The sequence below is a fragment of the Amblyraja radiata genome, chromosome 11 (genome assembly GCF_010909765.2).
Source record: "Amblyraja radiata isolate CabotCenter1 chromosome 11, sAmbRad1.1.pri, whole genome shotgun sequence".
Classification (NCBI taxonomy): Eukaryota; Metazoa; Chordata; class Chondrichthyes; order Rajiformes; family Rajidae; genus Amblyraja; species Amblyraja radiata.
This window is the reverse complement of record NC_045966.1, coordinates 19287665-19303515: the sequence shown is the minus strand read 5'-3', so window position 1 is coordinate 19303515 and position 15851 is coordinate 19287665. Positions and strand designations below refer to the sequence as shown.

The 15851-nt window shown below is 41.3% G+C and overlaps 1 protein-coding gene across 3 annotated transcripts in view; it reads right to left on the bottom strand.

Annotated features, from left to right (window-relative positions):
* The window catches only part of LOC116978352 (serine/threonine-protein phosphatase 2B catalytic subunit alpha isoform-like), a 329244-nt gene that overhangs the window by 22228 nt on the left and 291165 nt on the right, over positions 1-15851 (bottom strand). For all 3 annotated transcript variants that reach the window (XM_033029454.1, XM_033029455.1, XM_033029456.1), the window contains 3 exons: positions 12236-12313; positions 9839-9923; positions 1198-1295 (listed from right to left, as the gene is read on the bottom strand). In XM_033029454.1, the coding sequence (XP_032885345.1) occupies positions 1198-1295; positions 9839-9923; positions 12236-12313 (261 nt within the window). The remainder of the gene's footprint in view (positions 1-1197; positions 1296-9838; positions 9924-12235; positions 12314-15851) is intronic.

Genomic DNA, 15851 nt, shown 5'->3' with positions numbered 1-15851 from the left:
GAGAAAGTAGGTGGAAAATGCGTCAAAGTATTCTCATGTTCAGAAATACATTTGTTAAGAATGAAACATCCTGTGCCCTTAACCATCTCCAACTGATTTGTTGCTGAGACTTGCAGATGATAAATATCAATTTCTATGAAGTCCACACAAGTCTTTTTTGGCAGCTGAGTTATTATCGGGTGTGGTTTGTAACAATGCAATAATCAGACCTAGTTTTCACTGTATTTTGTGCAGTGACCAAAGACAGATAGGGTGATTGCTTTGCCAAGTACCTGCGCCAAATCCTCAGGGATGATCCTGAGCTTTCTGTTCCCATGCTACTTTGTTAATCCCCCTCCCATTACAATCTGTCTGTCTGTAATCTCTTCAATTGTCACAGTGAAGCCTGAAGTAAACCAGAACTACATCTAGATCATCCATCTAGGCACTGGTGACTGAACAATGAATTCTCCAACTCAGCTAAATTGCTCATGTGGCATTTCCCATAATCCTGCTGATGGCTCTTTCTCACTTCATTTTTTTAATCGTGGTCAGTCCTCGTGCTCATTATCATCTGATCTGTCTTCACTATATAGACTTGTTTTACACATCCCACACACACCAGTTCCACTTTTAAAACTGTAAACCCTCCACTCTCCCTCCCCAGCTCTGACAAAAGGATCACTAACCCAAAACCATGACAGGTTTCTTTTTCCATAGATGCTACTTGACTGGCTGAGTTCTTCCAACACTTCCTGTTTTTTTTTTAAGATTCTAACATCTGCAATTTTAGTTCAATAGTTCAATAGTGCTTTATTCATCACATATGAAACTGCACAGTGCAAGTATTTTTGCATATATTACACATGCTGGCACCGGCATTTTTGGCGCCATTATCCAAAGTCCGGTCGGCCTGTGTGCTCGATGAACTGGAGCAGTTTCCGCAAACTGACGTCCCTTTCCTCTCCTCATTTTCCACACAAATTTACCAAACGGACCGTGTGATGTTGTTGTAGCACAGAACAATTATTTGTTCATTGTTGAATATTGTAATGTTCATAAAGTGAAAGTCATAATTATACTTAAGAAATTGCAATATTTTGTTGGAATTTTTAAACACATAAACAAGAACTGTCGGAGAATAACTTAAAAGGTCATGAAGGGAACAGAAACTTATGCACAGTGCAGTTTTGGGAAAGGGGGGTAAAGCACACTTACCGGTTTGTAAGGTCTGTTTGCCTCCAGCCAACACTCCACTGGGCAGCATACCAGTCGGAGTCAGACCTTTCAAAGTTAAAACACTCTCACTCTCCTCTCTGGGGAAAAAAACAAATTAAGATGATTTAGATTGTATTTCACATACATTTAAACATCCTTAAAGTTAACCTCGGGTTAACATGCACCCACACCAACGCTCAAAATGTGGATTTCAAATATGTCCGAAATGTTACATCTTGAAGATATGAGATTCGTCCTATCAGGCAAATCAGACCAATTCATAAAGATTACCAAATCTCCCTTTATCAACTTATTACAAGCATATGGTGCAACACAACCTTAGTAGTTAACTGTTTCAGAACCGGGTGGGGGATGGGTAAAGATACGAAGTAGGTATATCCCTTTCAATTTTTCTTTTTTTCTCTCTTTTTTTTTCTTATATCACCTCTTCTTTTTGTTTTCTCTCTCGGGCTATACAGTTTTATGGGCTCTTTTTCTCTATTTTTCACGAACTAACAATATCACTACTTTATATAATATTCTCTTTCTCTTTATTTCTTGCTTTTCTTACTTTTTTCTTACTATTAAATTTAAAATAAGAAGTTGTACATGAAATGTAATATGCTATTCATGTCTTATATTATTGTACACTGCTTCTAATAAAAATATTAAAACATTTTTTTTTTTTAAAGTTAACCTCGGGAATATCTGAGCAAATTACTCGAACCAAAATCCCCAAAGTTTTGCTCTATAACACTAATGAGGCTATTTATCACAAAGCCAATTTCCATTCACCTGCTGCATATTCATGGACATGTTATTAACTATTGTTATTATAATAAAACTCTATTTGTAGGAACCATTTATGCTTAAGTTAGTTACTGTTAGTATATTATAGTACTTTGTATAGATATTTCTAGTTGTATCATTTTGAACTCTTGGGGTTGGGATTTTGATACGTAGATAGGCATGGATTTATGTAGATGGGCACGACTTACATAGAACTAAGCGATACGATAGGATGGTCAGGTCAGACGAGAGCTGGCACCGGAGAGAAGACACAGTTTTTTAACAGTTGAGATAGTAAGATACTTCTTTGTATTTACCACAACTTCTATAAAGAATCAATTAAACTTGAAATAACGACTGAAAGATTTGTTTTTGTTATCGTACTGCATAAATTCAATCCACGCCTCCCTGACAGCGTATTAATGACAATGGAAACATTTGAAATTGCCATTACACTATTATAATACAAAGACAAGGTGTTGGGAATGCATTCGTGCAAAAAGAGGCACGACTAACATTTCAGGTCAATGGTTTCATCAGAACTGGAGGTGAAAAAGCTAGTGTGTTTTAAGTTGCATTGAGGGGGAGGGTTGGGGATATCAAAGGGGTATCAAAGGGATATCAAAGGGGTATGTGGTAGGGTGGAGACCAATATTGACTTCCTACCACCAATCTGGAACTGAGAGATGCAGATTGCAGAGGCTGCTGGAAATCTGAAACAGAAGAGAATGCTGGAGATATCCAGCAGATCAGGTAGCATCTATGGAGAGACACAAAATGAAGTGATGTGTTGGAAAGAACTGCAGATGCTAGTTAAAACCGAAGATAAACACAAAAAGCGGGAGTAATTCAGCGGGTCAGGTGACATTTTGGGTTGAGACCCATCTTCGGACTCTATCTTCTTCAGTTTTCGGTCTGAAAAAGGGTCTAGACCCAAAAACCTCACCTATTCCTTTCTAGAGATGCTGTCTGACCCGCTGAGTTATTTCAGCTTTGTGTGTTAAACTGAAGTAATGTTACAGTTGAATAACCTAACTTCAGAACTGGCCAGGGATGGCTTGTCATCTTAAATTGTTGAATGCAACATTGGTTCTTGAGATTGCCCAGGACTTTTCTGAAACCATACAGGTGGACAAACTGTGGGTTGGGATAGCGAATGAAAGTACCAGGTGACTGGAAGTTACAGGGGTAAAAAAAAAGTACAAAATAACTTCCTGGAACTGCAATAGTTCAGATTTTCAGCAACTGGAGAGCTTTTACTATTTCACCATATTATTTTGAGTTATGCTCCCACTAATTGTCTGATTCATCTCAATGACATTAGACAGATATTGTACCACCTGGATAATCTTCTTCTCCAGCCATCACAATGATCCTTCTGAAGGCTCATTATCCCCAAATGTCAATTCTGTTTCTATCTCCTCAGATGCCAACTATTGCTGAATATTTCCAGAATGTTCTTTGTTATGGGCCTTTCTCACGGGGCGACTTGACGCAAGAGGTAACCAGAGTTGAACATCGTGGGAACCTCGTACGATAACCGTACGGCATTCGTGGACAACCGTGGACCACCGTGGCGCTAACGCAGGTACTCGTGTAACTTGTCGACTCGGGAGAAAATTCAAGCAAGCTTGAATTTCTCCAAGAGTGACTTGTATACTTGTGGTTGAACATTGAAACATTATATGGACGTAGTGGCCAGTGCGATATCCATAATAACTCTTGTGTTTACCGTGGGAACTCCTGCGAACGGTGAACCCGGAAGTTTGAGTTTTAGTTTATTTTAGTCGTTGGCCACTCACCATTTGGTGTGACATCTAGAGTCCTTTATAAATGTCTGTATGTTAATGTGTGTTTTTTCCTCTTGGGCATTACTTTGTTTCTGTTGGAGGCTCCACATTTTATTATAGCCTGAAGTGTGATAAAGCTTTTAACTCAGCAGTTTGATTGTCAGTGCTTGTTTACCTCATTGTTAAATAAATATATTTTTTACTATCAGATTGATATCTGCAATTCTTCATTAACACATCACTACAAGATGAATGTCTCTAATGTTATAATCCCTCTCATGCTGAAACACAAAATAGTTTAAGGGAGGTGATATAATCACATTTTGATTCTTTTTCATTTTTGAGTGTTCATGTCCCTCAATTGCTGAGCTATTTAAACGTTTGAAAGTTTCACCTCTCAGTAGATAATTAAATAAGACAATCATCACGGTCAATGTGAGACAAAGTCTTTATTCCTATTTGACAATATAAAAAGACGACTTCTAGCACATATTGAGAGAAGGTGCATCACACCAAACAACATTTGTCTAAAAAAGGGCTTCGCAAACATGAAAATCAACAAATGAGGCACGCTAGATTTTTTTAAACAGATTCTATTCATTAACCTCCGCAACAAGCCTAAACTCAGGCAATAAAAGGGACAATGCAATGTGCTAAATGGCAGGTTTTGCGGTCGACCATCTTATAGGAAGCACTTTTCAGAGGACAACACTAGAAAGTGAAACAAAGAGAAGTAAGCAGCTGCAGTGGGACCATTTCTGCCTTGGTTGCACCACTTCTCCATGTACCTAGTGTTATTCCCCCTGTGTCACTGTCCACTAGGTCACCGTCCTGGATGGCTGTTGCTGATCCTGCAGCTGCACCTCTCATTCGGATCAGGTTGTGCAGAACACATGCTGCATATACTATAGTCTCCACATTCTTGGGCTTCTGCTCCATTGTCTTGAGCAAGCATCTAAATCTGTTTGCCAAGATGCCAAAATAAATTTCTACAACCCTCCTAGCCCTTGACAGCCTGTAATTGAAGATCCTCTGTTCCCTAGTTAGATTCCTCTGTGGATTAAGCACATTAAGCAGTTTATCATATTGTCCAAATAGAGGTCTCCGTTGAAAGATGGGCTTCACCCAGTGAGACTTCCTCTTAATTCTCTTTTTAATTAATCTCACCCTTCTGCCTTCACGCAAGCGTCCTCGATTCACATAGAGTGCTGCTGCATACTGCACGTCAATGAAAAACACCACCATCCTGTACTCGAAACTACTTAGTACAGGCATGTCTCCAAATGAGCCAATTCAACCAAGGGAGGATAATAGTGTGTGAAAAAAAAAGTGACATCATTTGTGCCACGTGATGATTTAACAACACTTCACAGTTCACAATGTTCATTCAAGATTTAACGGGAAAGCTCGGGAGACGGACAAGTCACTCGCACAAATAACAGAAATGCCGAGTACCTGTGGGAACTCTTTATCTACCCCCCGTTATATCATGTGATATCGTGCTAGACCACGACCACTTCACTCTGGTTACATCTTGCGTCAAGTCGCCCCGTGAGAAAGGCCTATGAGATATTCAGTCTCTGCAATTTTTTTTCAATTCAAGCAGTAACCTATAATTTATATCCAAATTGAACACTTTTAAAATAGAAAAATTACTCTCAAGAATGTTGTCATGCTATAGAAGGAGATGTTGTTTTGCTGCATCTGGGATTTGATTAACAAAATCTAATGATATGCTTTGATTGTGAACAAATATTAGAAGTAGCAAGCTTTCAAGGTATATTCTAAGTGTTGAAATTAATTAACTGAAAACCATTTACCGGAAGAATAATGATCAAATTACAACAATGCTCTATCCTTTGAATATTACAGTGCTAATATATGTTAAGGTCATGAAAAGTGCTCAGAATCAGTGACAATGCAGTTGAAAATCCAGAGATGCCGCCTGATCTGCTGTTACTCAAGGACGTTATGCCCTTTTGTGTATTAACACTCATCTGCAGTTGTTTGTTTGTACAATGTGCGCTACAAGGCAGAGTGTAAAGTGCAGTTCTGACAGAACCATTTTAGAAAGGACACACTGAAAGATTACTGCGATGGTCTTAAATTATACAGCAGATGCAATAGATTATTGTTATGGTGGAAAATGGAGCATGATTTCTAAATGCGCAAGATTTGAGGTGATAAATAGTAAAAGGTTGTTCTCACTGCTAAGTTGTTCAATACTCAGAGACAGAAATTGAATATTTTATGAGCAGATAGGAAGGGAAAGTCAGAAGAAATTTTCACATAGAGCACCATCAAAAATTAATCATTAAAAAATACGTCATTGGAGTTAAAGGGACAGAGGGCGTGTGGACATAAAACAGGCTAAGGGACAGACGAGGATTGAGTGTGTGTTTTCCAAATTGGAGGAATGTATTGATGTTTTTGAGAGGTCAGGACAGAGTAACTGCTGCTATTGATATATATTAATGACCTAGTTCACAAGCTATAGGAGTAGAATTAGACCATTCGGCTCATGAGTCCACTTGCCATTCAATCATGGCTAATCTCTGCCTCCTAATCCCATTTTCCTGTCGTCTCCCGATAACCCTTGACACTGTTCTAATCATGAATTTGCCTATTTCTGCCTTAAAAACATCCACTGACTTGGCCTCCACAGCCCTCAGTGGCAGAGTTCCACAGATTAACTACCTACAAGGTAATACCTACAAGGCAGCACAATGGCACAGCTGGTACTGATGCCACACCGTGCCAGAGAGCCGGATTGAATCCTGACCTCGGGTGCTGTCTGTGTGGCGTTTGCACGTTCTCCCTGTGACCATGTGGGTTTCCTCTGGATGCTCTGGTTTCCTCCCACATCCCAAAAACATGTGAATTTGCTGGTTAATTGGCCTCTATAAATTGTCTTCAATGTATCGGGAATGGATGCGATAACAGAACCAGTGTGAACGGGTGATCTATGTTCAGCTGGACTCGGTGGGCCGAAGGAGCGGCTTCCATGTTGCATCTTTCATCAATTCAATCCTTCAATGTGTGCATAGCACAACCTACAGGTGTAATTAGCAAAAAGAATGAAAACAATAGGCTTTAAGCAGTTGGGCATGTGGTAGGAACAGCTGGACATGTGGTAGGTGAAATTCAGCATGGAGATGTATGAAGTGATCCATTTTGGCGGGGTATGAATTGAACCAACACAAAGTAAATGGCATAAGGTTAAAGATGGAAGAAAATAACTTTTGGAGGTTTGCCTAGAAATGTCTTTGAAGGTGACAAGAAAAATGCAAGGACTGTTAAAAAAACAAGTTATAAAGTACAAAAAACATGAAGTTATGTTTAATCTGATTAAACATCCAACTAAAACACTGTGTTCCAAGAGTTACAAGAATGATAACAGAGGTGATTGGATTAATTTATGTGGGCAGACCAAAGAAGCTGTGATAGTTCCTAGTGAAACAAAAAAAAAGATTGATGGAGATTAAAAATGATGAAGGGATTTCAGTACAAATAAACAGAAACCGTTTCTAGTGCCAGAATATTCAGTGATAAAAAGTTATGGATAAAAATTAATCAGTTAAGGAACCTGATATAACTTGAGGAAAATCATAACACAGTGACTTATTACAGTCTGGAATTTACTGCCTGAAAGGCAATTGGATCATCCCACCACAACCAGAGAGCAGTGCTGAACTACTATCTATCTCTTTGATGACTCTCGGACTATCCTTGATCAGACTTGCTTGCTTTACCTTGCACTAAATGTTATTCCTTTATCGTGGATCAATTGAAATCATGTATTGTCTTTCTGCTGACTGGTTAGCACATGACAAAAAGCTTTTCACTGTACTTCGGTACACATCACAATAAACTAAACTAAACTGAAAGGATGGAAGCAGATTCAATTATAGCTTTCAAAACTTTGGAAAAGTTTACAAAGTTCACTATCTCCCACAGTGTGCTGACAGGGCTGTCATTGACTAAGGAAAAGAATGTTCAAAGATCAAAACCTCAAACCAAGAACCATGTTTATGGTGTACAGAGTGGCAGTGACCCTACCCTCCCGCACACACTGGAGACATGGGCAACCTTCCTCAAGGCTATTGAGAGGTATAACTTCTGTGGATCTACTTAAGGGATAGATTAATTAATGACAATATTCTCTCCCAAGCCAACATCCTCAGCACTAAAGGGCCTGTCCCACGAGCATGCGACTTGCATGCGGCAAGCGCGACCAAACCGGAAGCGGGGGTCGCGCGGAGGTCGAGTGATCCCCGTACAGGGCCGGTCCCACCAGCATGCGACTGCATGTGGCGAGCGCGACCAAACTGGAAGTGGGGGCCGCGCAGAGGTCGAGTGAGTGACGTGAAGTTTGAGCGAAGTCCGCGGGAAGTTCGTGCGTGGCGTACAGCTTCAAGACGCTGCGTCCGACGTCGAGACGCTGCGTATGCCCGTCTAGGCGGTGCGTACGGCGTCGAGGCGGCTGTGGGCCGGCAGGCTGGTGCCGCGCGGAAATTTTGAACACTGACATTTTGTCGGAGCCCCGCGCGATGTCGGGACCAGCTCCGCACAACTCCATACGGCTCCAGCGATTTAAGTGGGACCGGCCCCACGAGGCCGTACGGCTCAAGCGACCACGTTAGGTCGCGCTTGCCGCATCCAGTCGCATGCTCGTGGGACAGGCCCTTGAGGTGCAGATAATGCTTTACTAGTGCAAAGAGCAGGCCATATAGTCCAAATATCCAACATTAGACACCCAAAAGAAGCTAACTCTAAACTCTGTCATGGCAAGAGACATCCCGAATGATAAAGAAAATGGTTCAAAAACATTCTAAAAACCTCTTAAAAAAAATTGCAACATCCTCAGCAACTGATGAACACATCTATGTCATTATTACCCAAAGTGCAAAAGGAGTATTTGGGAAGCGACTGAGAAGATGGACTGGAGCAGATAGAAGCCAGTCACCAACAAAGGAGGATTTTGCAGCCTCTTACATGATCTGCCCACCCGCCCTGCCACCTGCACTACCTGTGGCAGAGTCTGCAGATGCCACAAAGGATTCTTCAACAACCTCAGAACGCAGAGAACTCAAATGGAGGCAAATTATTCTCAATGATGAGAGACTGCCAAAAAGATTAAGAGCATGCCAAAATTCACAGAGCACTTTAATTGCTGAATGCATATTTTAAAACTTTTTTGTGAACAATAGATATTTAGATGTAATTTCTTTAATCAAATATAAACGGTCTGAGATATTTTCCATAAACAGTATCCATCCATGTCATAGATTAACAGCACAGTATCAACTTTTGTATTTGTGAATGGATTCTTGCATGTGTTGATGAATTTTTAACAGTTATAGGCCTGGAATAAAAAACTTACATACATTGAGAAATGATTCAACAAATTTAGAATGAAATACAGTAAACCTAGGTTATAATGGACCATAGTGGGGATAATGGTGTCCGCTATTGTGAATGTTCACTATAACTGAGTAGGGGATCACTAAATAATAGTATAAGTAGTAGAAACAAAGAACTGTAGATGGTGGTTAATACAAAAAAGGACACGAACTGCTGAAGTAACTCAGCAGGTAGCAGGCCTGGCAGCATCGCTGGAGAACATGGATAGGTGACATTTCGGGTCGAGACCCTTCTTCAGACTCTCGGTCTGGAACTAGGACTGGAATCGAGCTGAGTTGAGGTGAGGATTGGCAGAGTCATTGCCCATGGACGACCAGAGTGCAGGTAAGGATCAGTGGTGGGGTGGAGGCAGGTGCGGCCTGGAAGAGGCCGAGGAAGCTGTGTGGGTCGGTGGTGGTGGCAGTAGGTCTGGCAGGGGAGGTGGTGCAGGTCGATGACGGTCAGTAGATCCGGCTTGGAAGTGGTGGTGTGGACTGTGGGTGGCTTTGGTAGCCCGGCACGGAAGGAGCTGGGGAGGCAGTGCTGGCCAAGAATAGTGTCAGCAGCGGTGCTGGTCAGTAGGTCCGTCCACTAGAACTGAAATCCATGATAACAAGGTCCATAATAACAAGAGTTACCTGTATGTGCACTCTTCTTACCTGAGCACGGAAAACACTCTTGCCATTTTGCCAATTGCTCGAATCTTGTTCCTGATAACCTCCTTCCGAGCTGCTGCAGCATTTGCTTGAAAGCAAAGAGTTCAGTTTAGAAAAATTATATGCTACATTTAATACATCTGTTAAACAAAATGTAAAATTAATCATAAGCAAATTTATATGTGTATATATTTGTCAAAGTAACTTCCAACAAAATGACAAGTCAAGTCATACCATTCGCTTTCTTCACTGCCTGCTGCACCTGCATGCATATTTTCAATGACTGGTGTACCATGACACCCAGGTCTCGTTGCATCTCCCCTTTTCCTAATCGGCCACCATTCAGATAGTCATGAACTTTCCTCTTCTCAATCTTTCTATAAACTCACCATGTGCATGGAGCCCATCTCCTGCTCTGAATGCATTGCAACTTAACTGCTAACCTACATTCAAAATTTTAATTTTAACTATTCCTAGTTTTTCATTGACTTGAGACGTTAAATCCATTTCTCTCTCCATAGATGCTGCCTGATGTGAGAGTATTTCCAGCAATTTATGCCCTTTGACTGATCCTCTTCATTTAGATTTTAACCACAGTTACAGCATTAACATCACCTTGTGTAACATCACGTCACAACCTCTGTGGTCTAATATCTGTGGTCAGAAAGTTACTGAGGGATAAGATATACATGTATCTAAATGGACAGGGGCCAATCAGGAATAGTCAACATGGTTTTGTACACGGGAGATCGTGTCTCATAAATCTGATTGAGCTTTTTTGAAGGTATGACTATATCTTTTGAAGATATGAAGATTGATGAAGGCAGAGCTGTATATAAGGATGTCAGCATGGCATTTGACAAAGTTCCACATGGTAGGCTGCCCTTGGAGGTTAGATCACATGGGATCCAAGGAGAGCTAGGTGACGATAGAAAATTGGCTTCATGGAAGGAGTATGAGAATGTACACAATTTAATTAATAAGTTTGCAAATGACACTAAAGTAGATGGTAATGGTAGATAGCGAGGAAGTTTGTCAAAAATTGCAGCAGGATCTTGATCTGTTGGGCAGGTGGGTTGAGGAATGGTAAATGGAGTTTAATACAGAGAACTATGAGGTGTGGTATTTTGGGAAGTCAAACCAGGGCAGGATCTACACAGCAAATGGCAGTGTTCTGGGATTGTTGTAGAGCAGAGCAATCTAGGAGTGCAGATACATAGTTCCTTGAAAGTGGTGTCACAAGTAGAGTGGTCAAGAAGGTTTTTAACACATTGACCTTCATCAGTCAGAGTATTGAGTATAGAAGTTGGGAGGTCATGTTACGGCTGTACAAAACTTTGGTGAGGCCACATTTTGAATATTGTGTGCAGTTTTGGTCATCCTCTTCTGGGAGAGATGTTGTTAAGCTGGAAAAGGTGCAGAGAAGGTTGACGAGAATGTTGCCAGAACTCGAGGACCTGAGCTATAGGGAGAGGTTGAGCAGGCTAGGAATTTATTCCTTGGAGCATAGGAGGATGAGGGAAGATCTTATAGAGGTGTACAAGATCATGAGAGGAATAGATAGGGTAAATGCATAAAGTCTCTTGCCCAGAGTGGGGGAATCGAGAACCAGAGGACATATGTTTAAGATGAGGGGGCAAAAATGTAATAGGAATCTGAGGGGCAGCTTTTTACACAAAGGTTTGCAGGTGTATGGAATAAACTGCCAGAGGAGGTAGTTCCGGCAGGTACCATCACAATGTTTAAGAAACATTTAGTCAGTGCATGGATAGGATAAGTTTAAAATAATTTGGGCTAAACATAGGCTGGTGGGACTAGTGTAGATGGGGCATGTTGGTCGGTATGGGGAATTTGGGCAGATGGGCCTGTTTCCACACTCTATGACCCTCTGACACAGAGTCCTGGTCTCCAATGTGCGTATTCTTCAACCTCTGCACAACGTTTGACATGGTTGATCAGATTATCCTCCCCAATGTTCCATTGTCTTTGTCTAGTTCAGTGGCAGTACCCTCACTTAGAAATACTGTTATCTTTGTAATCACAATCAGGACTCTGTACTCCTCTAAGAATGGCCTTTTGCGTGATCTCTTGCTATCAAGCATCCAAGACGTGTCTGGTTCCTTTTGCAAAATTGACATATCCCCTCCTTTAAGACTCTCTTTATAATGACAGCTTGTTGATGAGCCTTTCCAACATTTTCCATCTTTGACACCATGCTTACTTATGTAATTATTCTTTAATTGTGCCGAGCGTGACTTTCTACATTATAAGTCAATATAAAGTATGTTGCTGTGAAGAGATTTGTGGACAAAGCAGAGTGTTCACAACAACAAAAACAACATTATAGTGGTTCTGTTTATTCTTGCTCATTCATTATTTTATAACTTGACAAACACTTACCATCAAATATTTCATCTTCATCTGTCATGAGTTCATCATCAGAGCAGATATTTAGAACATTCACCAACATCTCTGTCACTGAAAGAAGGAAAGAGCTGAATGTAAATTACTGAACAATGTCATGAAAAGGTTTGAATTTCATAAAGTCAGTCATAAATTCCATTACTCCACTGCTAAAGTTGGCAATGAAGTCAGGTCAGAATCAAGGAGAGGGTAGTGCTTGTACGTTTTCCAATTCTTGAGACAAAACACAAGCCAATCATTTTGGAGAAAGGCAAAAATAAAGAATATGGAAGAAAAACTACACAATTGCATCAAAATTTAATGGGTTTATTTTTAACCAAACTGAGTTCTATTGAAGGGTAGAGAAAAAATGCTGGAGAAACTCTAGAAATGCTGGAGAAACGGGAGAAATGCTGGTGAGGCAGCATCTACGGAGAGAAGGAATAGGTGAGGTTTCGGGTCGAGACCCTTCTTCAGACCTATTGAAGGGTATTAGTCTTATGATCAGTAGGAATCAAATACTGATAGCATTAGCCAATCAGCGGAAGTTGAATATTATAATTTTTTGGTGTAGCCTATGATAGGATTAATACTAATCAAAACCTATAAGGTTCAACTTATAGCGCCCTTGATTCAGCTGTTTGAAGGCAATTATAGTAACAAAAGTACAATCAGGCCTAGATACAGAGTTTCGAAGCTGATCATTGAAATTTGGAACTGTATAGTAAAATTAGAAAAGCTAACATTTTTAGCTAATGTCTAACATGGATATAATGTCAGACATAAATTAGTCAAAACAGTTACACTCTGACTATTTCTTCAAAGGGACAGGAGTTAGGAACATTTACTGCAAACTTATGGAATGGAAGCAGAGGAAACATTTTCAAAAGATCGTAGAATTATTTGGTAGGTAAGCTATTGGAGAAGATTCTTTGAGATAGGATTTCCTCCCATTTGGAGGAGAAAGGTTGATTAGGGACAGTCAGCAAGGCCTTGTGCACAACAACTTTTCTCTGACTAACATGAGTGAGATTTTGAGGAGGTGACTAAAGTGATAGAGGAGGATAGAGCAGTGGGGATGCTTTCCTCATTAATTTTAGTGAGGCATTTGATAAAATCCCCCATGTTAGGCTGATTCAGAAAATTAAGATATACAGAATTAACAGTGACTTGGTACTATAGATTCAGAACTGGCTTACTGATAAACGACAGGGGCTGGCGGTGGAAGCTGTATATTCAAGCTGGAAATCTGTGACCAGTGGAGTTCTGCAGAGATCTGTACTGGGACCTTTGTTGTTTGTGACACATATAAATGGCTTGGATGTAAGTGTAGCTGAGCTGCTTAGTAGGATGACACCAAAATATTTGAGGTCCAGATTGTGAGGAAAACTGTCAAAGAATACAGTGAGACATAGTTCAGCTGTGGAAATGGGTGGAGAAATGGCAGATGAAGTTTAATCCGAGCAAGTCTGAGATGTTACACTTTGGGAGATCAAATGTAAGGGGGAAATATACAATTAATAGCATTGATGTACAGAGAGATTTGGGGGTCCAAGCCCATAACTCCCTGAAAGTGGCAACACAAGTAGATAGAGTATTGAAGAAGGCGTTGAGTATGTCAGGAAACGTGATGCAGCTTTAGGACTTTGGTTAGGTGGCATTTGGAGTGTTGTGTGCAGTTCTTACAGCACCATGACAGGATGGATGTGAAGGCTCTAGGAAGGGTGTAGAGGAGATTTACCAGAATACTACAGTGTAGAAACAAAGAACTGCAGATGCTGATATACAAAGGTAGAATACAGCCAGGATTAGAGAATATTAGTTACATGGAGAGGTTGGACTAAAAGGATTGTTTATTCTGGAATGTCAGAAAACAATTAAAATCTGGATTTGGAGAGGTGACTCCCTCTGGAGGTTGAAGGGGGACAATAGAAATGCATAAAATTATGAGAGACACAGATAGAGTAGACCAGTGGTTCTTAATCTTTTTGGCCCCACGACCCCATCAGACATTCTTGGTCAGTACCGTAACCACCGAAACAAAAAATGTTTATTAAATCATGTCTGCCAATACTCAGTCAATGGGATGGCTGAAATTGCTTCACAGCCATCAGGTGATCAAAACGACGATGAATGCTCGACAGGCAGCACCTCATGTCAGTGTCTATCACAAGCCTATTGTGTGCCTTCGTTTTCAGAGTAACCATGGTTGAGAATCCAGCCTCACAGCGATAGGTTGAGGGGGACTGGACCAATAGGGTCAGGGCCCTCTTTGAAAGAACAGGATAGTCCTTCACTTTCAGCCAATACGTGGCGAGCTCTTGTTCCATGAAGTCACTCTTGAGCTGCGCATCGTCACGAATTCTGTAAAATTCAACCTTTGCAGCCACGTCAGTATCGCTGATGGCACCGTCACTCCTTACGAGAGCGGTCATCCAGTCCGGGGAAGTAACGTTCAATGGCTTCACTAATTGCCAGACGGTGGGTTGAGATCTCCTCGTGGAAGTGGCATTCAGCATCTGGACAGTCGTCATCTCAGGGAAGATAGTTGTGTCACCGTCCTGGACTCTTCTCTGGTAAAGTTGAATCTTCCTCCTGAACGCTGCCACTTTGTCACGAGCCGTGTGTAGCATTGTGAGGTTTAAGGAATTCACCTCGGTGAAGAAGAGAACCAAGTTAGCAACCTTCATCACGAACAGTTCATCCTGCATCTTTTCATGAAGCTGATTCTCCTTCTCGGTACACCCTCTCTCCAAGAACAGCGCTATTTCCTCTCGGTTGAATCACATGATTGAGAACTTTACGACACGAAAGCCAGCGCACCTCTGTGGGGAATATCAAAACAGTGCAATCGGCTCCCATTTCTTCACATATCGCTTTGAAGATTCTTGAATTTGTTGCGCTCCCTCGGATATGGTTCACAATCTTCACCACATCTGAAAGCACTTCTCGAAGACCAGGAGGGAGTGTCTTCATCGTTCAAGCATGGTGATGTATCATGCAGTGGGTGAAGGAGACATGGGGAGTGACATCCTTCATGAAAGCTTTGAAGCCAGATCTGCATCTGACCATGGAAGGTGCCCCATCTATACACACCTCGTCAAGTCATTCCCAGCCAAGCTCATGTTTGATGAGGAAGGCTTTAGCATTCTGAACACATCTTCTCCCCAAGTGGTAGCAGCCAATGGCTCCGAGAACAGGTACTCCTCCTTCATGGCTTCTCCGTCGAGGTATCGAGCGTAGACTAGCAGATGGGAACAAGTCAACATCTGACTTGACTCATCCAGTTGCAGTGAATACACTGGTCTGCTCTTCACAGCACTCATTACATGCAGCAGAATATCATTACTCATATCCGAGATTCGACTTTTGACTGTGTCATTCGAAAGGGAAATCTGCCTGAACTTGTTTGACTGCTGTTCGCCCAGCACCAACTTCGCTGCTTCGAGAAGGCATGGCTTGATAAGCTGTTCAACTATGGTGAGAGGTTTCTTAGTCTGTGCGATTCGATAAGCAATCCGGTATGAAGCCTCCAGCGCTGCTTCATTTTGACGACGCAATGACCCGTTGAATCGATGCGGGAACCCTTGAGTGCGGCTTCTTTTTGTTTGAA